This window comes from Diaphorina citri, unplaced genomic scaffold (assembly GCF_000475195.1).
Source record: "Diaphorina citri unplaced genomic scaffold, Diaci psyllid genome assembly version 1.1 scaffold462, whole genome shotgun sequence".
Lineage (NCBI taxonomy): Eukaryota > Metazoa > Arthropoda > Insecta > Hemiptera > Psyllidae > Diaphorina > Diaphorina citri.
Genome location: NW_007377897.1, coordinates 147,867 through 163,626, shown reverse-complemented (window position 1 = coordinate 163,626; position 15,760 = coordinate 147,867). Strand labels below are relative to the sequence as shown.

At 37.7% G+C, this 15,760-nt stretch overlaps 1 protein-coding gene across 1 annotated transcript in view; it reads right to left on the bottom strand.

The window, feature by feature from the left end:
• LOC103509062 (bicaudal D-related protein homolog) overlaps positions 1-15,760 on the bottom strand; it is a 109,814-nt gene that overhangs the window by 2,994 nt on the left and 91,060 nt on the right. The window contains exons 3-7 of the mRNA XM_026823497.1: positions 10,941-11,156; positions 6,575-6,691; positions 5,175-5,390; positions 2,989-3,273; positions 821-1,033 (exon numbers count right to left, since the gene is read on the bottom strand). Of these exons, the coding sequence (XP_026679298.1) occupies positions 821-1,033; positions 2,989-3,273; positions 5,175-5,390; positions 6,575-6,691; positions 10,941-11,156 (1,047 nt within the window). The remainder of the gene's footprint in view (positions 1-820; positions 1,034-2,988; positions 3,274-5,174; positions 5,391-6,574; positions 6,692-10,940; positions 11,157-15,760) is intronic.

Sequence of the window (15,760 nt, the reverse complement as noted above, 5' to 3'; positions counted from 1 at the left end):
CACAAATGTTAATCCCCATTTTAATACACTTCTTATGACGTGACTTGGACTCAAATCCCTAACCTCCAGATCCGAAGTCCACCTTCCTAACCACCTATCAGTTCACATTTTTAATTGTGTTGACCATTCTTAAATGCTTGTCACAAATGTTAATCCCCATTTTAATACACTTCTTATGACGTGACTTGGACTCAAACCACTAACCTCCAGATCCGAAGTCCACCTTCCTAACCACCTATCAGTTCACACAATGCAACCGGATCTTGCAAACTGCAAATCCCGCTTTACAAATTAAAATCAGATTGGAATGATCCTGCAAATTGCAAAGAGGATTTTTATTTTTTTAAGACGAATGTTTCAGCGCAGTTTTTATGTCGTAGCAATGAAACAACTGCTACATTAGACACTTTTGGTCTGTGTCGTAGCATGCTCATCCCAACCCTATCCTTCACACTGACATCATAATCCCGTTAAATGTCAAACAAATCAAACCCTCATCCTCTTCACTACAAATCGATAGCCAGGTCCAATATGTCTATAGTTTTTTTTTTTCTTTTATAATCAAGCAGTCTTTAGACGTTCATCCCGTTAAATGTCAAACAAATCAAACCCTCATCCTCTTCACTACAAATCGATAGCCAGGTCCAATATGTCTATAGTTTTTTTTTTTTTCTTTTATAATCAAGCAGTCTTTAGACGTTTACCTACATTATGTTGTTAAACTTATAAAATACACGAGACCTTGTTTAGACTGCTGGGGTAAAGGGACTTTTTAGTCTCATTTGAGCAGGATAAACAAGGTATATTCTATTCTACCTACCTTGCTGGTAAGTTCCATGATGGTCTCTGTCTTTCTCTTGATCTCCTCTCTCTTTTCCTCGAGCTCCTTGTTCATTCGGTCAATGGTTTCCCGGGCGCGGTGCAAGTCTATCTCCATCTCTGTCACACTCACACTGGAGGTCGAGTAGTCGCCGCCACATAACTCAGTCACCAAGTCGCATAGGTCTTGAATCACTGCTGTCAACAGTCCCACCTGAAATAGATAGGAATTTTATTTATTTAGGTATACACTTACACATACCCAGGTCAACCTAGGATTGAACTCAATCCTGAGACAATCCACGGTGGTAAAATTCGACCTCATACAGTGAAAATAAGTGAAGATAAACAAAACTGCATAATTCACAAAAGATAAAAATGAAACTAAGAGTGACAGCTATTGACCGCTCTGTTAATATGCTAGAAACGAACTGAATGAAGATTCGAATGAGACTCGAGCCTATGCTAGGTACTCAGAGTGGTACCATTTTTGACTAAGTTTAAACAAGTTTAATTACTATCAAACAACATAGGTACAAAATAAGGACGTTTTGTTTTTAATACACATTGGCAAATTGGGGCCAATCCTTTTACTTTCTGAGGTCATTGGGCTTTATGTCACATTGGCTTTTTTTCGATATGACTTTTTTTAGGAATCGAACCCGCGACCTAGCCCTTACAAGGTAGATGTGCATCCATGCCTAATAATTGCCTATCCAAGAACGGAAAAGTTTGATTAGAAAATTTCCGCCCTGGCCGGGATTCAAACCCAACACCTCCGGGTTCAGAGTCAGTTCTCTTGACCACTCAGCCACAGAGGTGGTCTGAACCCATGACCTAGTGCTTACAAAGCAGGCTAATACACTTGATTCCCCCACCTTCTTGGTTCCTCAGAGTGAAACAAAAAAAAAAATTCAGAAAAAAATTTGCGAGGGGTTTTTTCAAGCTTCCCAGACCTGTCCAGCATGAAGGTTCCCACCCGAATCCCACCCTCGCCACCTAACTTTGGTAGATCAACTTCGAAGTTCAGAAAGAGGAGGAGTCAAGTCTAGGTGGGGGAACTTCTGCGCATGCGTAGTTTTCCAAACTACCCAGACTGCTGGTGGCTGCTGCTATATTTTACCTTTTTTTATATTACATACCTAGTAAAAAAGAAGGTAAAATTTAGCTTTTGAAAAAAGGGAGAAACATTTTTTTTTTCATATTTTACCTTTTTTTATATTACATACCTAGTAAAAAAGAAGGTAAAATTTAGCTTTTGAAAAAAGGGAGAAACATTTTTTTTTTCTGTTAAAAAATAAATTTATTATACACATTTTGTAACACGATAAATAAAAGTTAGGAGTTACTGAGTAAGTTAGGAGTACTTCACTATTGTGTGGGACACGCTGAAATCTTTTTCTGATGAGGGGTTGTTAGGGATGCTCTGACGGTATGGAACCATTTATATCTATTTTAGCCAACTGGTATGAAGGTCAACCTAGGATTGAACTCAATCCTGAGACAATCCACGGTGGTAAAATTCGACCTCATACAGTGAAAATAAGTGAAGATAAACAAAATTGCATAATTCACAAAAGATAAAAATGAAACTTAGAGTGACAGCTATTGACCGCTCTGTTAATATGCTAGAAACGAACTGAATGTAGATTCGAATGAGACTCGAGCCTATGCTAGATACACAGAGTGGTACCATTTTTGACTAAGTTTATACAAGTTTAATTACTATCAAACAACATAGGTACAAAATAAGGACGTTTTGTTTTTAATACACATTGACAAATCGGGGCCAATCCTTTTACTTTCTGAGGTCATTGGGCTTTATGTCACATTGCTTTTTTTTTCGATATGACTTTTTTTTAGGAATCGAACCCGCGACCTAGCCCTTACAAAGGTAGATGTGCATCCATGCCTAATAATGGCCTATCCAAGAACGGAAAAGTTTGATTAGAAAATTTCCGCCCTGGTCGGGATTCGAACCCAACACCTCCGGGTTCAGAGTCAGTTCTCTTGACCACTCAGCCACAGAGGTGGTCTGAACCCATGACCTAGTGCTTACAAAGCATGACCACTCAACCACAGAGGTGGTCTGAACCCATGACCTAGTGCTTACAAAGCAGGCTAATACACTTGATTCCCCCACCCCCTTGGTTCCTCAGAAGTACTTACCTTGACCTGATGCAAAGTGACAGGCTCACTACTTCTGCTAGCGGCAGGGTTGCTCATGTCCGCCCTCAGTTTCAACTGATTGCACAACGCCCGCACACGTTCGTGTACTTTGACTATCTCCCGCTTGATCTGGTGCAGTTCATCCCCCTCTGGTATAGACGAGTCATCGCACTCCATCTCAGCGTGTAGGGACCGCCTCTGTTCACTGTACACGGATGAGGAACCGAGAGCTTCTAGGCGGGAACCTAACGAGCCGTTCACTGATTTCAGGTCTTCCAGTTCACGCTTACAAAGAGAGATAAAGAGAAGAAGAGGATTTAAACCGTAAATTGAGTGTGAAGTAAGAAAGTGTGCAATTCCGAATAATTTATATCTGATTAAATAATTATAACCATTACCAGATTTGCATAGAATTTCCTCACTCCTTTATTTATGCATGCAGAGGATTTATAATGTGACAGTAATTTATCCTGGACTCTCAGAAGGCATTTGATACTACATGGTAGTCATCTATGTAGCTATGGCTGGCTAGCAGTAGGTCTACGTAATAATTATGTAGGTATTAATACACAACTTTTCTATGTAAAAGTTTTGTTATTATAGGTTAGAAAGTTGTAAACTATCAACTTACAACATTTGCTTTAGGTAGGCACAAGGTACGTATCAACTTCCTCTCGGCTCTTGGGTGGTTTGAAATCAACGAATTCGTAGTTATCCAATGAAGGTAACTTGAGTTGATAGATTTACCTACTATCTACTCATTAAATCTGTGAGAAAACACCAGATCAGTTTTTAAAACTTCAAAATAGTGAAAAGCATACAGAGCGGTAGTATCGTTTGAAGGGTCACCCTGACTGAAGTCAGGGGGTCTATTGATTCTTCACCCGGACAACCTTGTATCAGGTAGGTACCCGATGAAAAAATGGGTACAAGGGTAATTGCTCTTTGGGTACGACCCTTTTTGGGCAGTAAACGGAATACGGATAACCGGATTATCATCAGCCCTAATTCCAACCAATTCTTTAATTGAAAACTGTATCAAACGGGACGGTATAAAGGCTCTGCTAGCTGGCACCAGGGGATAAAGGGAGTGTTTTTTTTTATTTAAAAAAAAAGAAAAAAAAAAAAAAAAATAGGGTTGGGAAAAAAAAAAAAAAAAAAAAAAATAATACTTAAAATAAAAAGGAAAGGCAGTGGAGGTACTTCAAGTATCTTACTTCCATGGAGGTTACATAAGTATCTTCTGCCTCCATCTAATACTAATTAATACCTAGACTTAACAACAGACGTCAACTCACAACTTGGTCTTTCGACAGATCGTTGCGTACGCGATATTTACGCAAAGCTCAGGTATATACGAGTGAAATTTGAGTAAATATCGCCTACGTACGCAAGGATTTGTGCTAAGATCAAGTTAGGAAACATGTCATATTGTGTGTACTGCGTACTTCATCGTACAAAAACTACGAACTTAGTAGATAATAGGTAACAGATTACATAAGTAATAACGTAATTTTGGAAACAGCAGTGTGTATGATTGGATATTTTCATTATTATTCATTCGTTTAGTTGTATTTTCCTTTCCCCTCTTCTAAAGTTCGTTTCCCCTCTTTTAGCGTGGTAGCGCCTGTACTAAACCATGGGAAATCCAAGATGGCGCGCCATCGGAATCAGATTTTAGAGATCCGCACTCTTGAAGGTAAATAGTTAAAATACAATGAACCTAAATCACTGGCTAGATCAAAGTCAACCCGTAGTCCGTAGTCCAAGGCCAACTATAGGCACCTAGGTGATTTTCATTTCTTGCTGACATTCAGGATGCGGTAGCACCCACACAAAAAGGAGTGACACATGAGCAGCAACTAGTTTCATTATAGGGTTAGGTTAAACACAAAAAGGAGCTTTCACAATTTGAGCAGTGACCAGTGGTATCGTTAGGTTAAACACAAAAAGGAGCTTTCACAATTTGAGCAATGACCAGTGGTATCATAGGGTTAGGTTAAACACAAAAAGGAGCTTTCTTTTTGACTGTCGTGGCTTCTGAATAATTACCAATACTTTCCCCTCTTCTAAAGTTCGTTTCCCCTCTTTTAGCGTGGTAGCGCCTGTACTAAACCATGGGAAATCCAAGATGGCGCGCCATCGATTTGAGCAATGACCAGTGGTATCATAGGGTTAGGTTAGACACAAAAAGGAGCTTTCTTTTTGACTGTCGTGGCTTCTGAATAATTACCAATTGATGGCCTCATACATACCTGAATCTCTTGCTCTCTAGTATGTCGCTCGAGCATCATGACTCTGTCCGTGGCCTCCTCTAGAGTGGCAATCAGTTGTTCCTTCTCGCTTGAGATCTGCTGGACACGGCGTTCCAGCTCGCTCTTCTTCTCCGAGAGAAATTGCATCTGGAGAGAATAGAATGGAATACATTGCACATAATAATACATCATACGTGGTACATTATATAATGGTCAAGTTTATCTAATCTAAGAGATATAACATATAAAAGATTTAAATTTCAAAAGAAGAAAGAATGGTAAAAACATTAGAGCTGTGAAAAGTACCACACTGTAGTAACCACAGTGATCCAAACTGTTTCCGTGAAATTTACAGCGAGCTCGCAGCCCATCCTTTGAGAATCACTGCCTTATCTGAATAACCCAATGGGATGTAAATACCAAATTGCTTGACGATAAAATGTTAAAATATAGATTACTATAAGGGCCATTTCATATCTAGACTGCATAATTTAGCACTCTGCAAAATGTAGTTTGCAGAGCCTACACTTTGCAGTCTAGATGTTAAATGGCCCTTGGACCCTAGGCCTGGTTACTGGACTTCAATCACTGCCTTATCTGAATAACCCAATGGGATGTAAACACCAAATTGCTTGACGATAAAATGTTAAAATATAGATTACTATAGGGGCCATTTCATATCTAGACTGCATAATTTAGCACTCTGCAAAATGTAGTTTGCAGATACTACACTTTGCACTCTTTGCAGTCTAGATGTTAAATGGCCCTTGGACCCTAGGCCTGGTTACTGGTTGATCTAAGAGATATAACATATAAAAGATTTAAATTTCAAAAGAAGAAAGAATGGTAAAAACATTAGAGCTGTGAAAAGTACCACACTGTGGTTAACTGTGGTAACCACAGTGATCCAAACTGTTTCCGTGAAATTTAAAGCGAGCTCGCAGCCCATCCTTTGAGAATCACTTCAATCACTGCCTTATCTGAATAACCCAATGGGATGTAAACACCAAATTGCTTGACGATAAAATGTTAAAATATAGATTACTATAAGGGCCATTTCATATCTAGACTGCATAATTTAGCACTCTGCAAAATGTAGTTTGCAGAGACTACACTTTGCACTCTTTGCAGTCTAGATAATAACAGAGGAAGCATAGAAAGCTTACTGAATTTCAATTATTGTATCTTTACTATAGGCATATTTGCTTTGAGTATAGCTATAATTTACTCAAATGTATTAGGCTCATGTTAAACTGAGGTATCCCATGTAGCCTGCGAGTAGGGACGTTAGAAACTTATCCCAGCAGGATAAACAAGGTGTATTCCGTTACCTCATCTCGTAGAACTTCCAGACTACTCTGGTGATCCTGAAGACTAGATTTCCTGAGGTTGCATTGGTCCCGGAGTCCCTGCAGTTGAGCGGTGAGTACCTCCTCCGTTTTACTCGACTGAAAAATGAAGAAAACACCAGGTTGAGATTCAGGGAATTGGTCTGTTTTCCTGCTTACTATGCTTGGAGCTTGTAAATCTTTTTCTCAAGAGGTTTGATAGGGGGAGGTCCTATCGTCCCGAAATGAAAGAGAGAAGAAAGACAGGATAGGAGAAAGCCAGCCGTTCCGAGAACGAAACTTATCACTTCAAATCTTCCAAGGCAAAGCCAGCCGTTCCGAGAACGAAACTTATCACTTCAAATCTTCCAAGGTGTTGGAATTTCACCACGAGATTCACCTACACATAGTTGCATCTCATACCCTAAACCCCTGTACAATTACATAAAGTAGGTACCTAACTATAACTGATCAATGTGGAAAAATACTTTCGTAGGGGGGGAAAAAAGAACCTTTTGGAGTTCGCTTCCAAGGTGTTGGAATTTCACCACGAGATTCACCTACACATAGTTGTATCTCATACCCTAAACCCCTGTACAATTACATAAAGTACCTAACTATAACTGATCAATGTGGAAAAATACTCTCGTAGAGGGGGAAAAAAGAACCTTTTGGAGTTCCGATTAGTCGCATATCGACTGCAATCCTGTGATCGAAACTGGCATGGCGATGTCGAAAAGCACTTACCAATTTTTTTGTTTGCTCAATAACAACACTGACGACATTGACTACGTAGGAAAACTTTACAAAATTAAGAAGTACGATTACACCAAGCATTATGTCAAAGTCTTTCATTTTATCCAACAACACAAAATTTATATGAAGTAAATTTCACGTAGGAAAACTTTACAAAATTAAGAAGTACGATTACACCAAGCATTATGTCAAAGTCTTTCATTTTATCCAACAACACAAAATTTAAATGAAGTAAAATTCAAAGTTTTCGAAACATAAAGTTTTCGAAACATAAAATACATTCAGTAAAAGCGTCCGACTATCTACAATGCTATGTACAAAACACATTGAAATGATTGTTCTGAGGTAAATTTTACTGTCAACAAACAAACAAAATCAATCTTCTTGGCACTACAGCCAGATAGGTAACACGTGATTCCATTAGGTTTGAAATGTTTATCAGCCAGATAGGTAACACGTGATTCCATTAGGTTTGAAATGTTTAACTTTTGTCAGGTGGGCTATACATCATCATTATACATATTTGAATGACCCTCGTTCAATATTACAGTCAGTCGGAAAGCATTGCAATAGATCTAAAATCCTATACTGATTATTTATTGATAAAAAACTACGTATAGAAATTTAAAAGGGTCAATTTTAGAAGTGCTAACTTGATAACTAACTAGAAGAAAGATTATTCTATGATAGGGACATTGGGAGGATAAACATTTGGACATAGGAGTTCTACTAGAAGTTCTACTATTACTTGACTCCTAGGAGGGAGCCTAGCTGGGGTAGAATTATACATATTTGACCCTAGTTCAATATTACAGTCAGTCGGAAAGCATTGCAATAGATCTAAAATCCTATACTGATTATTTATTGATTAAAAACTACGTATAGAAATTTCAAAGGGTCAATTTTAGAAGAGCTAACTTGATAACTAACTACAAGAAAGATTATTCTATGATAGGGACATTGGGAAGATAAACATTTGGACATAGGACTTCTACTAGAAGTTCTACTATTACTTGACTCCTAGGAGGGAGCCTAGCTGGGGTAGGTATGAAGGGGTTTTCCAAGGGGAAGTTTAGATTTATTACCTTGACGGCAACCTTTCCAAATGAAAATGATAAGTAAATCATTATGCAAGAACAAACGTAATTTATTGAATGACACAGTTTTCAATATGTAGGTAGAGGTACTCAGTCACTCAGATCTATCTAATCTGAATGTAGGTAGTACTTGTAGATACTTGACCAAGGGGAAGTTTAGATTTATTACCTTGACGGCAACCTTTCCAAATGAAAATGATAAGTAAATCATTATGCAAGAACAAACGTAATTCATTGAATGACACAGTTTTCAATATGTAGGTAGAGGTACTCAGATCTATCTAATCTGAATGTAGGTAATTTATCTTCTTGATTATCCATAAATATTACTTCCCTGATAGGAACTTATTTTTAAATTGGCAGGTACTTTGTTATTCGTAATAAGTGCATCTGGTGAATAGCTAATTAGTACGGTACGTTAGGAAGCTTTTCTCGATCGAGTTCTTACTCAGTATCACATAGCAAAAAGCCCACTCTGAAGCTTATATATAGGAATATAGGTGTAGGGGCAAACAGCCCTAAAAGTCAATCTAGCCATTGTAAAACGATTGATTTAAAAAGAGACATGTTTACTTTGAAAAATTGTATGAATGTTCGGTAGCTTTGTTTATGATAAACAAAATGTTTGTGACATAAGACATAACACATAACAAGGAGTACACTCTGATAAGTTTCATGGGAACAGTTATGCCAGAGGTGTCAATGTGTCGGAGGTATTTTGTGTAGAAATACCATGTCTTTGATTTGAATAGAATAATTCTAATCAATTACCTACCTGTGCTTATTTCTATCTGAATAATAACTTACGAGTATATTTTTTCTGATCATTTCCTTGATATGTATTTTCAATTACCTAATTACTAGGTATGTAGTTTTTTCCTTTTTTTTTACTATCTTGTATCAAATACATAAGACCTTGTTTAGACTGCGGGAGTAAAGGGACTTTTTAGTCTCATTCTGGCAGTATAAACAGGGTATACTTACGAGTATATTTTTTCTGATCATTTCCTTGATATGTATTTTCAATTACCTAATTACTAGGTATGTAGTTTTTTCCTTTTTTTTTAACTTAGAAATTTTAGACCTATCTTGTATCAAATACATAAGACCTTGTTTAGACTGCGGGAGTAAAGGGACTTTTTAATCTCATTTCTCATTCTGGCAGTATAAGTAAACAGGGTATATTCTGTTCTTACTCACCTCTTTGATTTGTATTTGTAATCTTTGGTTCTGTTCTTACTTACCTCTCCTCATGTTAAACTGAGGAATCCCATGTAAAACATGGCGGAATGTGGATAAGTATGGCTAATCTTCACTAATACCACTGTTGATGGTTATCTATTCAATACTGCGTAGGTAAAATGGGAGCAATATTTCTCATTTTATTAATGTTAGTTGTTGGGCATTTATTTACTGGGTAATCTCAAATCCGGGGTCTGGGGTGGTTGTATTTTACCGAAAGCGGTTAAAGATTGGCCCTCAGCTAGTGGGAAAATGTTAACGAAAAGGATGAGTTACTTATGAGGGGGAGGGGGAATCTGAAAATTCCTTACACATCATCGATGACCACCTAGGTAGGTAGCAACTGACGTCTGTCATTGATAACAATATTAGCAGTGGGACAAGTGGCTGCATAGATATTATTCTATACTTACATTCCTAGATCAAGTACTAAATAACAGACAATACTGATACTTCTAATGTGCTGATAATGAGGGAACTAAATACTCGGTGACGTGTGAATCATCAGAAGATATCTAGTAGGTAGATATGTACTTAGTATGTGAGAAAACTATACTTCGATACCTACCTAGATAAGAAATAGTTAAGTATTGTTGCCTTGGATTTTTTCTGTAGGCATTCTCTATCTTCTTACCTCTTTGATTTGTATTTGTAATCTTTGGTTCTGTTCTTACCTCTTTGATTTGTATTTGTAATCTTTGGTTCTGTTCTTACTCACCTCTTTGATTTGTATTTGTAATCTTTGGTTCTGTTCTTACTTATCTCTTTGATTTGTATTTGTAATCTTTGGTTCTGTTCTTACCTCTTTAATTTGTATTTGTAATCTTTGGTTCTGTTCTTACCTCTTTGATTTGTATTTGTAATCTTTGGTTCTGTTCTTACTTATCTCTTTGATTTGTAGGTATTTGTAATCTTTGGTTCTGTTCTTACTTACCTCTTTGATTTGTATTTACAATCTTTGGTTCTGTTCTTACCTCTTTGATTTGTATTTGTAATCTTTGGTTCTGTTCTTACTTACCTCTTTGATTTGTATTTGTAATCTTTGGTTCTGTTCTAACTTACCCTTTTGATTTGTATTTGTAATCTTTGGTTCTGTTCTTACTTACCTCTTTGATTTGTATTTGTAATCTTTGGTTCTGTTCTTACTTACCTCTTTGATTTGTATTTGTAATCTTTGGTTCTGTTCTTACCTCTTTGATTTGTATTTGTAATCTTTGGTTCTGTTCTTACCTCTTTGATTTGTATTTGTAATCTTTGGTTCTGTTCTTACTTACCTCTTTGATTTGTATTTGTAATCTTTGGTTCTGTTCGGTAAGCTCGGCAATGAGGAGGGTTTTCTCTTTCTCCGTCTGCTTGAGGGCGTTCTCTCTCTCGTCGACGGCATTCTGTAGTTCCCGGATATCTGCCTGGAGTTCCAGGAGCCGGGAATCACATTCAGACTGGGTGGACAGGAGTTTCCTACGCAGCAAATGACGATCCTGCTCGATTTCCTGGAAACAATAAACACAGAGGGAGGGAATTAGAATAATTGTTGTTGTAGTACAATCCATCCAACATCGTTTTTTGGCATAGGGAGCAAGATCCAGCCTGCTTGCTCCAATCACTCCTCCTAATGGCTGTCACTGGGTGGACAGGAGTTTCCTACGCAGCAAATGACGATCCTGCTCGATTTCCTGGAAACAATAAACACAGAGGGGAGGGAATTAGAATTGTTGTTGTAGTACCCCCACCCCGGAAATGCAGTTCCCAATCCATCCAACATCGTTTTTTGGCATAGGGAGCAAGATCCAGCCTGCTTGCTCCAATCACTCCTCCTAATGGCTGGCGTTGAAACTAACCCAGGATCTTCATGGAATTAGAATTCGGTAGGTTTGATTTCGAAGAGATTTTAATAGAGGTCCTCAATCAGTAAAAAAAAGAAGGTATTATTAGTACACATTTAAAGTTAGTTGATTCCTACCTACAAAAAAAATGATTTCAAGCACTTTCACTTGTATTTTTTAACAAAACAAAAACAAACTAACCCAGGATCTTCATGGAATTAGAATTCGGTAGGTTTGATTTCGAAGAGATTTTAATTGAGGTCCTCAATCAGTAAAAAAAATAAGGTATTATTAGTACACATTTAAAGTTAGTTGATTCCTACCTACAAAAAAAAACACGATTTCAAGCACTTTCACTTGTGTTTTTTAACAAAACAAAAATGAAAACAATAATGGACTCGAATTACAAAGAGAGATAAAGAGAAGAAGAGGATTTAAACCGTAAATTGAGTGTGAAGTAAGAAAGTGTGCAATTCCGAATAATTTATATCTTATTAAATAATAACCATTACCAGATTTGCATAGAATTTCCTCACTCCTTTATTTATGCATGCAGAGGGTTTATAATGTGACAATCCCTTCTAGGAGCCGTATTTTATATTTATAGAAACGTATCCGTAGAAAGGTTTCAACTGGCCTTCGATTTGGAAGTATCATTCCCGGACTCGGGCTGCCGGAATGGTTACCTATACAGGTTAGGTATCATAGGACAGACTGGTTACCTATCTATCGTAGGCCTAGGTTTGTTAGGTGTTTCTTATAGGCCTGAGTTCGTTACCTATCGTAGGTCTAGGTTTGTTGTATTTCATGACATAGGCCTAGGTTTGTTGCTATACCTGCACCACAGGATTGGGTGTATCCTGCACTCGCAATAGAATATTAGGCAAATACATTACTTTCTCTCCGTAGGAAGGAACTCTGACGTAATGATTCATTCTGGTGTAAAAACAGTCAGTTTTCTGACGGATGTTTCACTGTGGATACCTACCTGCTGGTCCTAATCAAATTACACGAGACACGACTGCACGAATCATGGCGTGCTATACGAATCGAGCCAATGCAAATATGAACGTACCTACCTAATATTTGTTTATGTACTTCGTGGAAGGTAATAAATTGCTTAAACAGTGCCCACTTTGGATGTATTATTTGGCTATTTCCTGTGATTATCTACTGATGGATCAGTACATACTAAAATTAATACATTATGTACGTACCTACTTACTACCTAGAAACTTCAAGGAAGGGAAGAGTCCTGACTCGGGCTACCTAAGAGTTCACGCTGAGATACGCGGACCTGACGGAGAGAAAAGAAGTTGGGGTACTTGTTCAGAAGTCACGTAAATGGAAAATCGCCACAAAAGGGGCTGTAGTTCACGCTGAGATACGCGGACCTGACGGAGAGAAAAGAAGTTGGGGTACTTGTTCAGAAGTCACGTAAATGGAAAATCGCCACAAATGAGCAGTGACCAGTGTTATTATAGGGTTAGGTTAAACACAAAAAGGAGCTTCATTGTCAAAGCTTCTGAATAATTAAGTGCCAGCGCCAGCGACATAAAGATAAGTGCCCACTTTGGATGTATTATTTGGCTATTTCCTGTGATTATCTACTGATGGATCAGTATATACTAAGATTAATACATTATGTACGGACCTACTTACTACCTAGAAACTTCAAGGAAGGGAAGAGTCCTGACTCGGGCTACCTACAGTACCTACTGTTGACGTTCAATTGAATTGCGTCCGAATTTTGTCTCCAATGATAAATTTTAGATCCTGTGCTCCTATCATGAAAGCTACTTGGGAGTCTCGAGTTCCTAACAAATTCACGTGTTACATTTCAATATGTTTACGTTTCAATATGTTTACTTAGTAGTTAGGTACAAGGTACTATCTTAAACATGAGAGCAAACTTAGAAAACATCAGGAACACGTGGTTTCTAAAAATAATCTCCAAAGAGTGATTTCCCAATGAGAAATCACGCTACCCACGTTTTAAGCGGGAACGTTTTAGTCTCACGTGATTCAGATGTCCCTTACATGTTCCTCACGTCACGTGCCTACCACATTGCATATACAGATAAACACTCAAGGGTATTTGGGCTGTGAGCAAGGGAGGTAAATGAAGCCGTAGGACCGTCTTAACACAGAGCTCCAATGATAAATTCTAGATCCCGTGCTCCTATCATGAAAGCTACTTGGGAGTCCCGAGTTCCTAACAAATTCACGTGTTACATTTCCATATGTTTACGTGTTTTACTTAGTAGTTAGGTACAAGGTACTATCTTAAACATGAGAGCAAACTTAGAAAACATCAGGAACACGTGGTTTCTAAAAATAATCTCCAAAGAGTGATTTCCCAATGAGAAATCACGCTACCCACGTTTTAAGCGGGAACGTTTTAGTCTCACGTGATTCAGATGTCCCTTACATGTTCCTCACGTCACGTGCCTGCCACATTGCATATACAGATAAACACTCAACGGTATTTGGGCTGTGAGCAAGGGAGGTAAATGAAGCCGTAGGACTGTCTTAACACAGAAAGCACATTACAAGCACTCGCGTGGAAAATGACCCTACACAGCTTTCACTCTCAAATTGAGGAAAATTTTCCGCCTAGTGCGAAACATTGAGTGCAATGTCCGGGAAGACAATGGAAATGGAGGCTATATTCATGAAATTCAAAGATTTTATTTCCGGGAAATTCCGAGATTCTTCCTTTACCTGTCTGCAGTAGAATCAAGTTTTTCTTATGGGTCAAAGGTGAAACAACCAGTTTCAAATACAACCAGCTATTCGTAATTAACGCGTGGAAGATAAACAGATTGATGAAAGTTTAATCATACCTTGTCTATAACTTGTATAGAAAATACATGGTGACAACAAAGCCAACAATAAACTTAATTTATTAATTCAACATGATGTGTTTATTAATTCAACATGATTTTTTTTTTACATCTATTGTAAGAACTTTTAAGAAGTCAGTCAAGTACTGTATATGAGTATATCCCATAAGGTAATCCGACAAAACAAGAATGCCTACAATTTAATAACAGAGGAAGCATAGAAAGCTTACTGAATTTCAATTATTGTATCTTTACTATAGGCATATTTGCTTTGAGTATAGCTATAATTGACTCAAATGTATTAGGCTCATGTTAAACTGAGGAATCCCATGTAAAACATGGCGGAATGTGGATAAGTATGGCTAATCTTCACTAATACCACTGTTGATGGTTACCTATTCAATACTGCGTAGGTAAAATGGGAGCAATATTTCTCATTTTATTAATGTTAGTTGTTGGGCATTTATTTATTGGGTAATCTCAAATCCAGGGTCTGGGGTGGTTGTATTTTACCGTGAGCGGTTAAAGATTGGCCCTCAGCTAGTGGAAAAATTTTGACGAAAAGATGAGTTACTTATGAGGGGGAGGGGGAATCTGAAAATTCCTTACACATCATCGTTGACCACCTAGGTAGGTAGCAACTGACGTCTGTCATTGATAACAATATTAGCAGTGGGACAAGTGGCTGCATAGATATTATTCTATACTTACATTCCTACATCAAGTACTAAATAACAGACAATACTGATACTTCTAATGTGCTGATAATGAGGGAACTAAATACTCATATGGTGACGTGTGAATCATCAGTAGATATCTAGTAGGTAGATATGTACCATATTTCTCATTTTATTAATGTTAGTTGTTGGGCATTTATTTATTGGGTAATCTCAAATCCAGGGTCTGGGGTGGTTGTATTTTACCGAGAGCGGTTAAAGATTGGCCCTCAGCTAGTGGAAAAATGTTGACGAAAAGATGAGTTACTTATGAAGGGGAGGGGGAATCTGAAAATTCCTTACACTTCATCGTTGACCACCTAGGTAGGTAGCAACTGACGTCTGTCATTGATAACAATATTAGCAGTGGGACAAGTGGCTGCGTAGATATTATTCTATACTAACTTATATTCCTAGATCAAGTACTAAATAACAAACAATACTGATACTTCTAATGTCACCTAATGTGCTGATAATGAGGGAACTAAATACTCATATGGTGACGTGTGAATCATCAGTAGATATCTAGTAGGTAGATATGTACTTAGTACGGAATACAGATGAATGATGAAAACCATTAAATTACCTTGCCTCAAATATTTGCACACTACAGAGCAGGTGAATATCTAATTAGTACGGTACGTTAGGAAGCTTTTCTCGATCGAGTTCTTACTCAGTATCACATAGCAAAAAGCCCACTCTGAAGGTT